The sequence below is a fragment of the Clytia hemisphaerica genome, unplaced genomic scaffold, assembly GCF_902728285.1.
Source record: "Clytia hemisphaerica strain Z4C2 unplaced genomic scaffold, Clytia hemisphaerica genome assembly, whole genome shotgun sequence".
In the NCBI taxonomy this organism is placed as follows: Eukaryota; Metazoa; Cnidaria; class Hydrozoa; order Leptothecata; family Clytiidae; genus Clytia; species Clytia hemisphaerica.
In genome coordinates this window covers 1,685,603-1,702,237 of record NW_027103247.1, presented here as the reverse complement: position 1 = coordinate 1,702,237, position 16,635 = coordinate 1,685,603, and the positions used below count along the sequence as shown (strand labels likewise).

Genomic DNA, 16,635 nt, shown 5'->3' with positions numbered 1-16,635 from the left:
TGAAAACTCGTAAATCCACTTAAAGTGGTATAGAAAGAGTTAAGCTAATTTAAGTTAATCTGTACTGACGATGACGATAGTCGAAAAGCTTTTACAATAAATTGAACAAATTTTTGTTTTCTTGATTTTTTTTATCGAACAATCTGAGCACAGTTCCTCTCAAAACATTATACCCCCCTAATCCGTATGGATTACTTTGAGAAATAAATGAATTTGAAACGTGAGAGAATTTAATCGAAAAAGTCTATTATTTACATAATAAATTACAAAGTATAAAAAATCTGACGTTTTGCCAGGCTGCATGTGAGTGTCATCATCATAAATAACTCATTTAACACGGCACAATTTCCAAAGTTTTGATCCAAAGCAGCTCTGCCCTCATTAGAGCTTCCAGAAAGCAAATATTACTCTGATCTCCTATTCACAATGAATCTCCTACGATGAAAATCTGATCGCATCTGGTGTTATTTTCCTTCTTCCCGTATGGTTGTTAGCTTGGCCGAAAGATCGGTCGTTTGAGTGAGCGAGTCCGTACAAGTTTCAATGTCTACACTTCTACTACGATCATCATCGAAGGCTTTCGGTGAATTTTCGTCTTCAGTTCTGAAATGTTCGCAGTCGTCCAAAGCACCTGTTAAATTCTCATCTTCGCATTCAGATATCGTTGGTAATAAATTCTCTTTTGAAAAAGTGGAATTTTTATCAAGTAAAGGTTCCCTACAACCGTTCCCATTAAACGGGAAATGTTCATCTTCTTCAACAAGGCGTCGTGTCATCATAATCACGCCCACAACGCCCGCCGCCACGGCTACACACCCACATATTACCGCTAAAATGGCGTCTTTAGTTTCTCTCCATGCAGAATGATGTTTGGATGGTACTGGACTCTAGAGGTAGAGTAGAAAATTACAACATGATTATTTTGCATTCGTCAAGGGTACTATTTTCACCCATATTATAGGACAGCATTTTATTCCCTGTATTGCTCTATTACTCCATCTTTCTCAGTGAAGTCACTTCTTTTTTTCGGCGAGTACATGATAAGTCCAGACTCTCAAAATCATGAACATATCGGATAACGAGGTCAACTATTCTTCAATATTCAAAAAGATCAACAAAACAACATTCAATCCCCACCGTAATATTTGGCACAAAAGAGGAATTCCCTCAAATTTGAAAACCGCAAGTGATTTTTAAGTGCTTTAAAGTACGGTTGGAAAGTAGAGTTTTATCTCTAAGTTTTAACATGAGACTTTAAAACTTAAGACCTTAGGATATCAGGATCTAAAAGCTCAAAAATGTTCCAATAAGGCTGAGAATATAGCCTGGACCCCTCCCAAATCGAAAAATCTAATGAAACAAAGTGGAAGACTGAAACTGCAATTCTCACCCGATCTTTAAATTCTGAAAAAACGTTGAAATACCCAAAAGTGCCAATATATTTCGGCACCTTTTGCTCATTAGAAATTGAGACCAGCCTTTTATATTCTTTGAAAGAGAACATACCTGGTCCACCAAATTATCATCATCAACAAGGAAAGGACTTTCACGTGTGACTTCAGCGATCAAATTATCCGTCACTTCGCGCTCCACGCCTTTGTCAACGCTCACTGAAAAAAAGATAAGATCATTACTTTCAAGTGGTATTTCCAAACAAGTTTCTCTCAGTAATCGGAATTCTTAGTCTTCGTAAGAGAATCTGCCCAGGTTGGGACACCGCTTTGACCTTTTTCATCCCGATTTGTACATTCCCAATGACCTTTTTCATCCCGATTTGGATGAGCTTTTGAGTGCTGTGATTGGTTAAAACTAAACAATAGCACAATAGCCAATCACAAACTTAAACATTAAAACCAAGTCGCTTTCGTTTTCGCTTTCAAGCAAGAAGAATCACGGCTTGATTGTTTTGGCTGAACAACTAGGTCAGATTGTCACTTCTACCATATCCCTTTAGAGCAGAATGGACGATCTGTTTTGAGATTAGAAATGGCTATGTGGGATAATGAGCCAAAATGTATTGAAAAGCTCTACTCCCGCTCAAAACTTGGATGTTTATTGTCTTACGCATTATTAATTGCATTAATTAGGGCAACCCCGTCAAAATAAAGAAAAACATATGAATTCTAGGAAAACCAGACTCTCTAAAAGTTCTCAGCCCAGTGAGTTTTTGAGATCTCAAATTCAACCCAATGAAATTTATTTTTCCATAGGCATCCCGATGGATTTTAAAACCTCACCGGGTCACTGAGACAAGGGTGTAAAAAAGGGTGTAAAAAATGTTATACCAGTGTGAAAGCTTTAAAACCAACCTTGTTTGGACGTGACCTTTGGCAAAACCAACCTTGTTTGGACGTGACCTTTGGCTTAGCAACGTACGAAATGGCCACCATCATTCGTTTATCAGAATTCATTGTGGGTGCACAAGTATCAATAGATGAACATTTTACAGAATAACATGCACCGTTACTGAAAAACGCTACATCGCACCCTTTCATTTGACAACACTGTTGCAAACATCTTTTCATGGTGACAATGGATTTGTTAGCCTTGAGAAACACTCCAGCATGGTGACCAGAGGCTAGTGTCACATTATGATCGATTCGACTTTTCTCGCATTGCACTTCTCGGTCATGTCTTGACTGAGCCACTTGCATTGTTCTTATAAATTGTAAACATATCAAAAACGTAAAACATCTTTGATAGAAATCAAAATTTCTCATTATTCTTGTTGTTACTTTCAAAATTTTATGTTTCGTATGTCCAAACCATTATCTCCCAAAGTCTTGTTCATTAAAAACCATCTTATAATCTTATACTAAAAATATTCAACTAAATCTCTTGAAAATTACCATTGATGACAATTTAATGAGGAAAACATAAAAAATCGGGCCCACAACACAAGAGCTGAAAATGATTAGCAACGAAGTACGCTTGCCTGGAAAGATATTCAGCAATCCCTAAATTTAACTTGACAAAACAGAGTATTTTTATTCCAATTACTTTGTTAATTACTATACAATAGAGGCCTTTTGTTCTTCAAAATGAAACAAACGTAAACGAAACAAATTTAATTAACATCTACAAAACTCAACCATGCGAAACATTTTTTTTCACCGCAAAAAATATTTTCGTGAAATAACGAAATTGAAAAAGAAGCAAACAAGACGAGCAATCTGCGGTAGCGAAAATTGAAGAAACATGCCAGAATTTTTGCACGCATGATTGAACATCTTATTACGACATAATCACTTCAACTCGCCTACCCAGACACTATTAAGCAAAATCACGCTAACATATAGAAACCATCCATCATTATAAGGTGTAGCATTAAAAGCCTGGTTTTCATTAAATTGTTTCAAGCGATAGATCAAATCTTTGAAAAGTCAAGGTAATGCTAAAAGCACGCCCAATTTAGTACCCAACCCTTTAAGGTTTTAATGAAGTTTACTTGACAAAGAAAGCTGGTTAGGTTGCTCAGAAGTTTGTTTTCGTTGTGAATGGAATAACAATGTGAAATTGTGATATCTACTTTTCTATATGTTGAAATTGTTGACAAAGAGATTTGTTCAAATTGAATGACAAAGAACTTCATTAATGTAAGCATATCGTATTATTTTCACATCATTCCTTTTTCGAAATTCTTGCCTAAATTTGCGAAAAATGAGTCAGAACGCGGCTGAAATTGCAAAGTTTTGCTAAGCTTTCTTAATTATTCCTCAGATGTTCCACAAAAGGAGTAGTGAGTGCTGTGAATGTTTAGGTATGTATTAAATGTTAAATTTAGGTTGAATTACGATCCTAATCTAAGAAAACCGTAGGAATATTCTATGATAATTTTCCCCAAAAAGGTAAGAATCATGATGAAATGAAAAACACCATTCTTATAAAAAAGAGCGTGTAAGGAAAGGGGCAGTTGTTTTATGGCGGCCTCGCATTCTACTGGTTCACCTGCATGTTTGGACTTTGGTGGTGAGAATGTAATGTTAAATTGATAAACTTGTCGATGCAACTAACTAGATGTCATTTCTGATTTTAACGTTGCCTTCTTACAGACATATGTTGGACGGTGAAAAAGAATGCGGCTATTATATTTTGATTTTTCTCTTCTTACAGACATACAATGTTCGAGTCTAAACTTTTTTTTTGTTAGCAACTCCAATTTTTGGGTCAAGGCTGGGGTTGTTTGTTACAATAGTGAAAAGAATTGTTGGCTTATTTCAGGACTGGAGCCTTCCTTAGCAACTAGCAAAAAAATTTGCAGTGAAGTAGATAACTGAAGATTTCCATTAACTATGGCAGACATTTGAAAAAAAATATATAAATCATCTATTGTTTACTTTCAAACGCCTGGAATCCATTAACATTGTTCTAGCTTGATATATTTGTGTTTATGTAAATTTCTACAAAATGTCAGTTTGTCGCTTGATATTTGAAATAACCAACATCAAGTTTGATATTTAGGTCATCTTAGGTCATCTTGTGTAACTTTTTGTAATTTACATTTTTGTGTACATTCTTTCATTTCAGGTCATTTGTGTAATTTTTCATTTTAAGGCAAAAAGCTCATTTAAGCATAGTTTTGTTAAAACAAAGAAAACACAGTTCAAGCTAATTAACAAAACAAAACGAACAAAAAGAACAATAAAACTATCCAATCAGATTGCAGCAAATCAGTAAACGAACCAATCAGAGCACAGGGTGGGCCAAATTTAGAGTACAGATCAGATTGATCAATTGACTTTAGAAATTTTAGAAAATTATATCGAGGAACTTTAAATCATACCGAATATTTTTTGGATTTTTCCGGTTAAATTAGAATTTAATTGACGCAGTAAAGATTCAAGAGTTTCTTGGAAATAATTTTTTGATTGAATGATTTAAATGATGTGAATGTTTAAATGTGTAAATGTTTGTGATGTTGTTAGTGGCGGGGAAAAAGGTAAGCTTTTTGTATTCACTCAGGAGTTTCGAAATTCTCAAGGGTGAATTTAAAACAGCTGAATTTTGAAAATTGAAAACTTTCCGTGTACAAAATTTAAGTTTTCAGCACACAAAAGACCATCAGACTTCATTAAGCTGTATTTTGGGGTATTCTTAGAATAAGACGGATTGGCTGAGTAAGAAAAAAGTTTTTCAAGTTTTTCAAAATTGTCTCTAATTTTTCTTGGTCAGGGCGACTCATTTTTTAGCATAGCTTAAAACTTGTTTTACTTTCTAGGCATTCTTTTTACCCGGGCTTTTGATTATTTTTCCGCAATCTAGATAAATGTTAATTCGGACCAAACTATAGAAAGTTGATTAAACAAGTGTAAAATGTAAATAATCTGAGCTGTGGCAATGATCTGAAAATTGTGAAGATTTTGAAAATGGGGGAAGAATTTCGCATGTTCATGCTCTTTTAAATTCAAATTATGTAATTCTTTTGAATTTGATAATATTTGATGATGATGATGAAGGGAGATTGAATTTCCTAAAAGTCAATTTGTACTTTTAGCAGCTGGTAAAATATCGGAAAATGTCTCACCATTTTAAACAAATTTGCTAAATTTCAAATCTTTTTTTTGAGATGAGGTATGTAATGAGATTAAACGTCTCCTTATAAAAAAATGTAAATTTGGACCAGCTGAATGATGTCTCTATAGAAGTATTTCGTAGCCTTTAAAAATATACACTCAGAAGATTAGTCTGAGACTAGAAGGACGCATTGGTCATGATGATTTTCGAAATAAGCTTTCTCATTTGATTCAAAATATTTGAAGACGTTTGAGATTTGAAAAAGCTTGCACTAATTCTTGTTTTGTTTACCATTTTTCATTGATGCTTCAATTATAACACATCATACCGTTTATATTCTTTGATTTCAGGTATATAATTATTTTTCAGATAAAAATATTGCATCGAAAGTCACAGCCAATATAAAGTAGCTCGTTTTCTTACTTTCTAACTTTGGATGCAATCACTTTTTATGAAAAATAAATATATAACTGATTGTAGGAGGCTTCAAAGTACCTCCGTACCAAAATTTAAGTTTGTAAGACCACAAGAAGAACTTTTTCTTCATTTTTCTTCTTTCATTACCAGCAAAATTGTTCTCAAAAAAATTAGTACTCTGAATTACCTTTTCAACGGTATATAAATTCTTGAAATTGAAGCATTGAAAAAAATGAAAAGAAAATACAAATTAGTGTACACTTAGTTAAAGTTGGAACCAATCATTTGCTTTGTGTCCAGTTGTGTTATGCATCCGATACAAAACATATGGGACGACGTGGGTTAGATGGGGGTTAGATGTGGGACGATTCTGACAACAGATTCAAGATCTCTGTTTACCATGTACGAGAAAATAAAAGAATACCTCTCTGTTCTATTCTTCGTGTTACCAGGGTTTCAGAGACGTTTCGACGACGACGCGTTTCCAACACTGTTGAGATCTCTGCAAAAGAAAAAGAAGAGGAAATTTGAACTAGTTTTAGTTTAATGATTTGTTTTTACAATAAATCGTGAAGAATCTCTAGCATTAAAATTGATGACTGTGAACGCGTATTTCTTTCTTAAAGATGATATGGCTTTATAAATGATTCAATTATTCTGTCCCTGTCTGTCTGGTCTGGCTTTTTTCCAGCCCCTTTCCTTAATTTGCTTAACTTTAAATCAAAAGAACCACTTGTTGATATTATTAGCACTCTAGCTGACTGATGCTTTTGTTTCCTTGAATTTAATATTTGACTGAAACACAATGAACGCATCTGGAAAAATCATTATTGCAATCAATATCCTTCATGAATGATATGAAAGAGTTTTTCTGTAATTTGGACATTTTTAATGGAAAATGTGTTGATTTTGAGGCAAGGACACTCACATGGCTGTTAAAAGAAAGTTACAGTTAAAGTGTTAGGAAGATATGACACGTGTTTTGGATTGTTTTGTCAAATGATTATCACAGTATCATTCTTTGGTCTTTGTGAGTTGAAACCTGGTTGGGAGTAAGACGTGTCGATGACCAAATTCGCCGAAGATTTGAAGAATTCAATAAGGTAGTTTTAATTACAAAGAAAGATGAAGAAAATAAAAGGAACAAGAAGAAGAAGCATGCGATCAACGCTGGTTTAAAGAATATTTTTACATAATCCTATTTATTGGTCATTACTTGAGTACAAATGGCTATTTAGATTATATTTTGGCAAATATAAGACTAATTGATTGGTACTGATCATAGTAGCTTGATTCTTGAGAGCAGTATTTGTGAGTGTGAACTTAAGAGAGAGGTCATTATCATTGCTACATTGCTTAATCAACAAGGCTGATAAGTAATAGTTATCGGACAGTTACGAGTACAATATGAGAAATATTTTACGAGCTCCGAGATTTTTCCGTACAATATTTTCCGAGCCTTTAGGCGAGGAAAATATACGGAAAATCCGGAACAAGTGAAATATTTCCATATTGTACGAGCTAATGTCTGATAACTGGTTTATCGGTGACCCAAAAAATGCACTTTTTGTGTTGGAGGACACTTTTGTAGCAAAGTGACGTTAGATTGCTTCTACCGCTACAATGCAACAACATCTTTTCGTCAATTTATATTTTTACATGTAAAATACAAGATATATTGTACTCTTTTTAACCAATCAGATTGCAGATATTTTTTGGATCGCCGATAATACATAAATAAATTTTACTTTCTTTAAAGTTGCCAATAACCATAATAACAATCAAGAACAATACTGGGTCTCGGAAGCCTGTTTAAGCTGTAACAATTGAGTATAAAATACTGCAATTTTGCTCGAAGAAAAGAAACCCAAGACGTTACAGGATATTCAACTCAATTTGAGGCTCCCAGTGATAAAAAACAGTTATATTGTACCCAAGTTAATTATAGTTTATAACCCAGTCTACTAGTTATCTAAGAATAGAAAAAAGTAAACACGAGGCAGGAGAAGCATGGAAGAAATCCTGAAACTTCCGTCAGCAAATGCCTGAAAGTAGAAATACCATATACTAAGTGAAATGAAGATGGATAGTATCATCTAAACAAACACCCCTGTCTCACAGCCCCGGTGGAACTTTTTTTTCTCAGTGGGGATAGAAATTCTATTGTTCCAAGGTTAAAAAATTCAGTGGCAATGGTTTTGAAGTGCAACTTTTAAACATTGAATTTCGAAAGGGGATGAAATAAAAGTTAATTTCCAAGTGGGGCTGAAGACGAATTTTTTTCAGTCTTTCCAGTGGGGCTGGGCTCCCAGCGGGTCTATGACACAGGGGTATAAACAAGAGATTAGTGAGAATTCACTGAACATGCAGGTGATTTCAGTTGAGAAGATTGATTTAAAGGGGTAAACAAAATTCGTGATCATTTCATGGTAATCAATTATATTTTTAAGCAGTAAATTAAATAATGCGCTTTGAAATCAATTTGCTTCCCTCTTCCTACACTAATAAGTTAATATCGTCTTACAATAATCAAGCAGTCTGCAGTCAGCAGTTTTAGTAACTACCCTGTATAATCAATTCTTTCTTTTCTTTTCATATAAACTAACAGACTTGGTAAAGATGACAAGTTCTTTTGGTAATGGATAGATTTGTTGGTCGATTGGTTCTTATCATCATTATCATCACCTGTGTACAAGGTTCGTGACACTGACCTTTAAAATAAAAATTAGAAGGGACAGCTACGTAATATATTTTTATAGAGCCAGAAAATTCAACAGTTTTGTTGACCATTTTGACTTCAACTGTTAAGTGGAAACTACCATGAAGGTTTTTGTTGTGGTCCTTGCTCAAAAATTTGCTGATTGCTATATTTTTATGCTCTTCGTTAATTGAACACTTGTTTCATATCAATCAGGTTCCTTATCAAATATGACCAGAACATATTTGCTTTTGAATTCTTCAATTTCTACCCGCTGAAAACATCCAATACTATGTAGAACCTGGTATGATCATTGTTGAAATGCATTGTTTTAGTTTAAGATTAATCCTTTTCATCTTCTTTTCTTAGGAGACATTTTCTCCAATTTCCTGAACTTTATCACTCATTCTCCATACCAAGCACACGACGAGGAGATCGCTCGTCGTTTCAAACGCATCACACCAGAAGAAGATTACGTAGATTCATATCATGAAGAGAAAAACAAATTGGACCACAAGCGAAGCGTCGAAGAGGAGGAGCTAGAGGAAATATTACATCATGCGTCCACAAAGGCCACGCGTCGGAGCGCCGACGATGAAAATTCGGACATTTTATCGACAAGAAGCAAAACGGGAAGCGTAGTGTTGGAAAAAAGTGCAGTACTAAAGGAGAATGCTATTGGAGAGGGAGGTAATCAGGTGAAAGCTGACAGCCAGGTGGATGTCGTGTCAGCGTATCCGAAGTTTCAAAAGATTAACAGCCGTGAAGAGAAAGAGATGTCTTCTATCAAAACACTCTCGTCGTTTAGTTTTCCAACGGAAAAGAAAAGCGGAAATCAAGATGGCAGTGAGAGTAGTGATGATGAAGAAAGCGCGCCAAACGAAGGTGAGGAAAAGACCACTTGAGTTATTACTTTTTTATAACTTAACTTCCATATCACATGATGATATGGTTGTTCCTCTGGGCGCAAGGGCTAGAAGACCAATGAGAACTATGATTAGCTATGATAAAAGTGCTGTCAAAATTCAGCCTCTGCTGTTAACTGTTCGTCCTAGTATCAAGATTCAAAATACCTGATAAGGTTAGAATCGTCCAGCTTCCTATGAATATGCAAAACAATTTACTTTTTTCTCGTAGTTGTGAATTGGCCAAAGGGACGATACGGCCTTCCGAAGCCAGTGACAGGGTGTCCAACGAGTGACAAAACCCGTTGGAAGACAGGTTTTCGTTACCATGACACCGAAGATGATGGGACTGAGAACCAAAGATCAGATAATTTTCATTTAGCTGCAAATTTCTCTGAAGATGGAATCAGTCATGAGTTTTGTATCAAAGATGACTTTGAAGGTGAAGGAGAGTAAGTTGCTTGGCTTTTTCCTATTCTATTTTGTTCTGGTGGATCAGAGAGTGAGAATTGGATGTCTATTACAGTCTTATTTAGGCCTAGCGAACGGCGAATTTTGCCGGTCCAAGGCACGAAAAAATTACAATTCGCTGGTCTAAAAATTCGGTTCGTCGCCTCAAGTACACGCTAATCAATAACTCGGTTATCGTTCGGTTTTCGCCGGCCAAGAATCTAGAGTTAATTTTTCATTCGCTAGCCCATCAAAAAGAAAGCAAATACCCTATATATATACCCTATATACCAAAATTCCACACTTACTCGATGTGTTGAACACTCTTTCCGAATTTAGTATTCAAGGAGGTGCTAATGATATAATTTCTGTTTCTGGTACTAGTGCAAGATGGGTGACGAGGAAAAGTAATATCAGCGTAAAATTTTGAAAAGATCTTTTCAAAGAGGCTCTCTCATATCTAATGGGGAATTGTTATTTCACTTTTGCGATAACATTTTCCGTCAGATCATTGGAATTCCAATGGGGTCGGATCCGGCACCATTCATGGCTAATCTTTCTCTTTATCTTTTTGAGTCAAAATGGATTAAGAGCTTGAAAAAAGAAAATCTTCATAAAGTTAGACGGTTTAGCAACGCTTTTCGCCTCATAGATGGCCTTCTTACCATCAACGATAATAATATTTTCTTAGAAAGATTTGAGTCGATTTATCCTCCAGAATTGAAATTAAAATTTCGAAAATTCTGGTGATCGAATTACTTTTCTAGACATTTAATTGAGAAACATCAATGGTCGTCTTGGTGTTAGGCTTTTTGATAAAAGAGACAACTTTTCCTTTGAAATTGTGCGCCTTCTTTTTGTAGCAGCAATATGCCTTCAACCATATTCTACTCTTGTTTTGGTGCTGAAATCATCCGCATAGCAAGAGTTAGTTCGTCCTTAAAGAATTTTAGCTTGGAGGGTTAACTTTTAATGGACCGTGCATTGAGACAAGGTGGTAAGGGAGTGGTCAGAAAGTATCTACTAGGGGGGAGTGGAGGATATTTTGAAAAATCCAAAAAAATTTTTGCACCCTCTCCCCTAACCTGGAAAACTTTTCGAACCCCCCCTTATAAGGCCCAATATTTTTTCGCACCCCCCCCCCCCTACTAGAAAGTTTTTTACGCGAAAAAGAATTCATACAGATGCGGTCCATTAAAAGTTAACCCTCCAAGCTAAAATTCTTTAAGGACGAACTAACTCTTGCTATGTCAAAATAAGGTAAGAGAGATAGTTTAGCCCTGTTAAGTTAAAGTATAACAGGGTTATAACAAGAATCATCAAGTGGTTTTCTCTGAGTTTCTGTAAGATTTGGAAAAAATTACGGCTTATTTTCCCCAGTAGCGACCTGGCTAAATTGTATTTTTGTCGGTTGTAAATTGTCTATTTGTCGGTTTGTTTATTTTTTTTTTGGGGGGGGGGGGGATGGGAGGAGGGTTTTTAAAGCTTTTTCATTTTTGTTGAGTTTGTTTTGTCCTTGTCTCGTTGAGTTGGTGATATGATTTCTTTTTTGGTTTGAATGTTTTTTGACTTTTAGCTTAACATGCGTTGTTTCTGAATTTAATTAGCTTCTTCAGATATTAAAAGGGTTCGTCTTAGTCTCAGAGGAAAACATGATTTTCCATATTTGACTGTTGTTCTTCACATAAATGAAGAGCTGCTTCATATCGAATTTGATTTCATTTCAGATGGCCAGCTGGTCGATATTGCATTTACAAACGTGGTCCGTTATGTCCACAAGGTTTGGATCAAGGTTTCGTTATTTGGGATGATGAAAACACGGATAACCAAGATGACAAGGGCGGCGCCCTTCCCGAGGGCGAATATACAGAGGATACAAAGATTTACTTCTGCTGTAGTGACAAGGGCATAAAAGATAACCAGATCGCATTGCCAACTAAAAAGCCTTTTTTCTTATTCGCCTACAAGTCTATCAATTGCCAGAAGGTAAGAAAAATTATTTTATTGATCACCATTTCCCTCGACGAGATAGTTGCATGGAAAATCTGTCTTGTAGTTGTACCATTGCAGAAAAAAACTGTATACCCCCTGTTGAGGAGGTCTATTTCCGTTCCAAGGTTTGATAAGTAGTGGAATTCCATGGAGATATACAATGTCAAAAGTAACTGGAGTTCCATCTTACTTAACTCTTCATAATTTCAGAATTCCAGAGGGGTTTAAACCGTCTGGAATTCCAGGTGGTAACAGGATCAACAGCCACAAAGAGTGGGACCTCCTCAACAGGGGGCATACAGATTTTTTCTGGAAAAGCTCAATATTTATCGTTCTATAATAAACATGGTAATGAATTTGAATTTTACGTAAATATCAAATCTGTTTATAGCCTCTGTTTGAGGGATGCATAAATTAGTTACTGCCTGAAAGACGAAGAAGAGTTTCCCTCAGGCCCAGACCACGAGAATACCAAACGAACCTTTCAACCAATCACATAATGCGATAACATTTTGACCAAACTTTCTCCCTAGGTTCAGAATATGAGAGCGACAAGTGAATTCATCAAATGGGACGATGAAGATCGAGGGAATGCCGATTACGAAGAAGGAGCTTACCCTTTTGGTATTCATCGATTTCAAAAAGATCACATGTTGTTTCTTTGTTATTATGAACCTAACAAGCCGGCAGGTAAGCAAGAAGCCTCCTCGATTCACAGAAATTTAATTTCAGTTTGTATAAAGTTTCATCTTGTTGTGAAGACAAGCCTCTACAGAGATCTACAAATCATGGGAGAATCGAAAAACTGTTTTTCAGTATTTTTGCCAGAAACACGCTTCGTGGTAAATGAAATCTTTTTTATTCATTTTTGACAGTCACTGCGTACAATTCAGCCGAACCATCAACAGGAACAAACTTAGAAGAAGACATGGGTGGTCAGGGCGGACCCGGTGGCGGTGGTGAAATGGATCAAGAAAGTTTACGCCAAAGTGAGGAAATGATGAAGGCGTTTATGAAAGCAACCGGGGGCGTTGAAGATGAGACGAACAAAAAAGAAAGAACGAAAGCAATCATTAAAACTATACAGGTACAAAAAGGCTTGCTCATTTTTCTAACACTCGCATGCGTATTGGCAAGTTTATAAGAATACTGTAGCTCTCCGGAAAAGACATCTAGTATTTTTTTTTATTTTACAATTTGACTAAAAGATAGGGTCTTTCTCATCAAAGTATTAAGATGACAGTCAGAGTTGAACTCTTATAAAATGGTTTCAAACACTCTTTCAGGTACCAGTGCATGCTAAAAGCAGTCCCATGGCAACCATCTTCGGATTAATCGTCGGAAGTTTTGTTATCGGTACTGCAATCATAATCCTGGCAAAACATGTCAACAGAAGACCTCCACCACCCAAACAAAACAAAAACAATAACGGTAAAACACTCTTGAATCACACAGTAGATGCAACCTGGCCAGATTCTGCTCATCGAGGCAAATTCCAAGCGCTCAAAACCAATGATGATGTTGAAGATGTTGTTTACGAAGCGTGTGAATGCGGACAGAGTGTGTATACTCAGGAAAGGGAGGAAAGTGAAAGTGAGGCGTCTTATTACACAGATAAGGAGGATTCTTGGTCAGATCTGGAGGTGGACGATGAACTAGTTGAGGATCAATTGTTGCCAGATTCAGAATTGAAAAGTGGTCTTGAACTGTTATTTTTGAAACAGCAGAGACATTATTGGAATCAAACAAGAAGACATAATCAGAGCAGGGAGAGTAACGACAAATGAAATTTTCAAGGAGAATATGCTCAGTGAGATGGCTCTTGTTCGACTTAACCACTTAAGAACTTTAAGAACTCCTTTTTAGCAAACGAGCAAGAAACAACTCGATAGACCCTTATTATTCATTGTAAGGCAACATTATAGAGAAGTTACTACTGATATCAGCCTTGATGATTTCTAAAGAATCAGAGGGACTTTTGAAAACTAATGACCTAAGTAAATATTCTTTTAGATAACTAAAATTTACTTGATGCTGCTTTGAGAATATATTTACATATTTAATGCAGAAAGGGGAATTGTCCCAAACTATTCTTTGCGATACAAGGCAAAATCCAAAACATAGCGACGGGGTGGGTATATTTTTTGAAAAGAAAATTTGTAAATATTATTCTATTTTGAAACGAAGTTTTTTTGAAGTTATACTAAAAATAAAATTGTATGATTAAAAATAGAAAATAATTGGAATTGATTTAAACCAGTGAGAAGGTTTCCAATAAAACATGACAGCTTAGTAATTGGGAACAACTTAACAGATAAAAAGGTTATTTTGATCAAAAAATTTACCCAAGGGGGCATAACTGTGAACTTAAATGTTCTCATAAATTATAAATAACCTTAGATGCAACGCTACTTTGTAAACATATGTCTTTTTATGAGCACCCTAGTGCAAAGTTGATATTGATTTAACAATATCCCACCCACTTTCTATAGAAGGGCGTCTCAAAAATGGCAGATGCTAAATCTTGAATGAGGGGGATTTTATTTTGTCTCGAAAAAAATGAAAATCATCTTCAATGCAAAGACCACTGGATATGTCTGAAAACTGAAAACTTTGACATTGTTCCGCGAATTTTTGAAAATCAATATAAGGATCAAACAATTTATTTATGATTTTAACTGTCAAAAAAAAATTATGAAAAAGCTGTCATGAATTTTCTTTCATCAGTTAAATAGCAAAATGACTCTGAACGTTGAGCAGAAGGTTCATCCGAAACTTCGGTCGACTCGCAAGACATGCGAAGGTGGTGGATCTGACCTTCTTGTTATTCAACCAAAACGTTTGTAGCCACATTGCTTTTTGAAGAAAGGAGACTGGGTTTTACTGTTTGTGATTGACGTTTTGTTTTGGTGCGATTGTTTTTCTTTATTAGTCGATCACCGTGCTCAAAAACTCATTTGATATTAATCCTAAATGTGGATGAAAAAGATCAAGGTGGTTCGCTCTTATGGAGCCATATCTTTGGAGTGTATACGTGCCAGTGCAGAGTAATCAGAATCGGCTTGGAGATTAGAGGGCAGAGAGTCAAATTCGGTTAGCAATTTCTTTTTCATTTTTCTTTAATCACACCCCCTTCTCACATACCCACTAGGACCCCTTCCCACCGGGAAAAATTTACCAAAATATCGTCCCCGGTAGAAAATTTTGCTCAATTCAAGATTCAATTTTGCGAGGTAAAAGAATCGCTAACTTTTTTTTTTATTTTTTGGATTTATTTTCCACAATCAGCCAAAAATGATATAAAAAATGAAAAATATTAATTTGAAAAAATTCGCGAGTCAGCAACTGGCGAAAGTTCTTGAAAATAAACCTTGCGAAAATTAATTCACTACTTTTAGTGATTGGTAATAGTGATTTCGATGATTTCACTTGTTCCGATGAATCAATATAATAAGGTCTTATATAATGACACCTGAAGTTAATTTGGCATACATAATTTCTAATATGGAATTATTCACATCTTAATTAACCCTTTCAAAAAAAATCATATCTTGCGCGTTTGATCCAATTTGGTCAACATAAACTTATTCTCAGTCCCTTAAGTTCGCTTTTGAATAATTATGATAAAAAATTTGTGAAAGTGGTCTTCTAGTTACAAGGATTAAGCCCCAGCGGAAATTATAAGAGTCCCTGAAAATCCTTGGGTTCCAGAGACATGCCCGCTTGAAACAGGTTTTCTTTATTAGTGGTTGAAGCCGTGCGTAGACAGTAGTTTTAGTGTTGTGAAAATGACTAAGCTGTCAAAAAGTTATTTTTTAGCAATAAAAAAACAGCCATTTTAATGCAAGATAGGGCAAGCTACACCCTCCCTATGCTACACGAGTAAAAATTGCATAATTTTAATTTTAATGACTCCAATTTCACTGTTGAATGACCTTTGGAAAATAATTAGCACTGAGAAGCAGAATTTTCCAAACTTTCGATAGTTTTAGCGAGACTAGTCATGAAGCCATGGCAACGAGAAATAATATACAAAATGTAGAAAGTAATCAATGAATAGAAAGGAAAATGAATAATTTACCGTTTTCTTCATAATGTTAAAACATTTCATTTTCCGACACATTGAATTTTTCTAATTATTTCTTTTGCTCTCCAAATAGGGGAAAGAAAAAGTGAGACAATCAATTCAATTTCAAGGCTAAGCGGGTCAAGAAAATTCAAAAAGAATTTTGAAAAGCAACAGTGCATATTATCTATGGTTCACAAAGGTTCAAATTGAAGCTTTCCGTCTCCAATTTTGGACAAACATCTCTTTTCGTCAATAAGAAAAAAAGAAATGTAATCCTCCAAATATTAAAAAAAAATGTAGATAGAAAATGTTTGAGATTTTTCACAGGCTAACTTTGAGGTTTGTTACTCGAAGATAGAAAATCTCATTTGAGCTTGAACTCTCACGCGAACTTCTGACGAGTATGGAAGAAGAAGAAGGATCTTCTTTCTTTTTCATTTCTTAGCAGTGGGATCGTGCAAAGAACGAGAAATTCGCACTCAAGAAACCTAAAGTTAAAAGGAAAAAAAAAGAAACTGAAAAATAAGTTCCTCTTCTCCCCATAAGTCAGGAAGCTGAGAGAAACAACAAATGTTTTTAAAAAATGTAAA

The 16,635-nt window shown here is 35.3% G+C and overlaps 2 protein-coding genes across 4 annotated transcripts; one reads left to right on the top strand and one right to left on the bottom strand.

Moving 5' to 3' along the window:
• Positions 1 to 229: 229 nt before the first annotated feature.
• LOC136822840 (uncharacterized) lies at positions 230 to 3,170 on the bottom strand. The gene is made up of 3 exons (XM_067079186.1): positions 2,342 to 3,170; positions 1,507 to 1,610; positions 230 to 887 (listed from the first exon to the last, which is right to left on the bottom strand). The coding sequence occupies exons 1-3, from the start codon at positions 2,718 to 2,720 to the stop codon at positions 465 to 467; spliced, it is 906 nt and encodes a 301-aa protein (XP_066935287.1). The 5' UTR covers positions 2,721 to 3,170; the 3' UTR covers positions 230 to 464.
• A 297-nt stretch (positions 3,171 to 3,467) lies between these two features.
• LOC136822349 (uncharacterized) lies at positions 3,468 to 14,232 on the top strand. 3 transcript variants are annotated; one of them, XM_067078627.1, is made up of 8 exons: positions 3,468 to 3,596; positions 8,540 to 8,627; positions 8,999 to 9,514; positions 9,767 to 9,986; positions 11,712 to 11,970; positions 12,510 to 12,666; positions 12,852 to 13,063; positions 13,263 to 14,232. In XM_067078627.1, the coding sequence occupies exons 2-8, from the start codon at positions 8,570 to 8,572 to the stop codon at positions 13,761 to 13,763; spliced, it is 1,923 nt and encodes a 640-aa protein (XP_066934728.1). In that variant the 5' UTR covers positions 3,468 to 3,596; positions 8,540 to 8,569; the 3' UTR covers positions 13,764 to 14,232. The 3 variants fall into 3 exon arrangements, with proteins under 3 accessions (XP_066934728.1, XP_066934800.1, XP_066934869.1); XM_067078699.1 differs by lacking the exon at positions 3,468 to 3,596 and adding an exon at positions 4,733 to 4,939; XM_067078768.1 differs by lacking the exon at positions 3,468 to 3,596 and adding an exon at positions 7,011 to 7,034.
• The last annotated feature ends 2,403 nt before the right edge of the window (positions 14,233 to 16,635 follow it).

Bases quoted from the DNA above. Each gene is read 5' to 3' on its own strand.
- LOC136822840 (XM_067079186.1), bottom strand. From the start codon at position 2,720: ATGAGAAATTTTGATTTCTATCAAAGATGTTTTACGTTTTTGATATGT. The intron at 1,611-2,341 runs GTTGGTTTTGCC...TCTTTTTTTCAG, and splicing joins AAAGGTCACGTCCAAACAAG to TGAGCGTTGACAAAGGCGTG. The intron at 888-1,506 runs GTATGTTCTCTT...CTCTACCTCTAG, and splicing joins ATGATAATTTGGTGGACCAG to AGTCCAGTACCATCCAAACA.
- LOC136822349 (XM_067078627.1), top strand. From the start codon at position 8,570: ATGGATAGATTTGTTGGTCGATTGGTTCTTATCATCATTATCATCACC. The intron at 8,628-8,998 runs GTTCGTGACACT...TTCTTTTCTTAG, and splicing joins TATCATCACCTGTGTACAAG to GAGACATTTTCTCCAATTTC. The intron at 13,064-13,262 runs GTACAAAAAGGC...ACACTCTTTCAG, and splicing joins CAATCATTAAAACTATACAG to GTACCAGTGCATGCTAAAAG.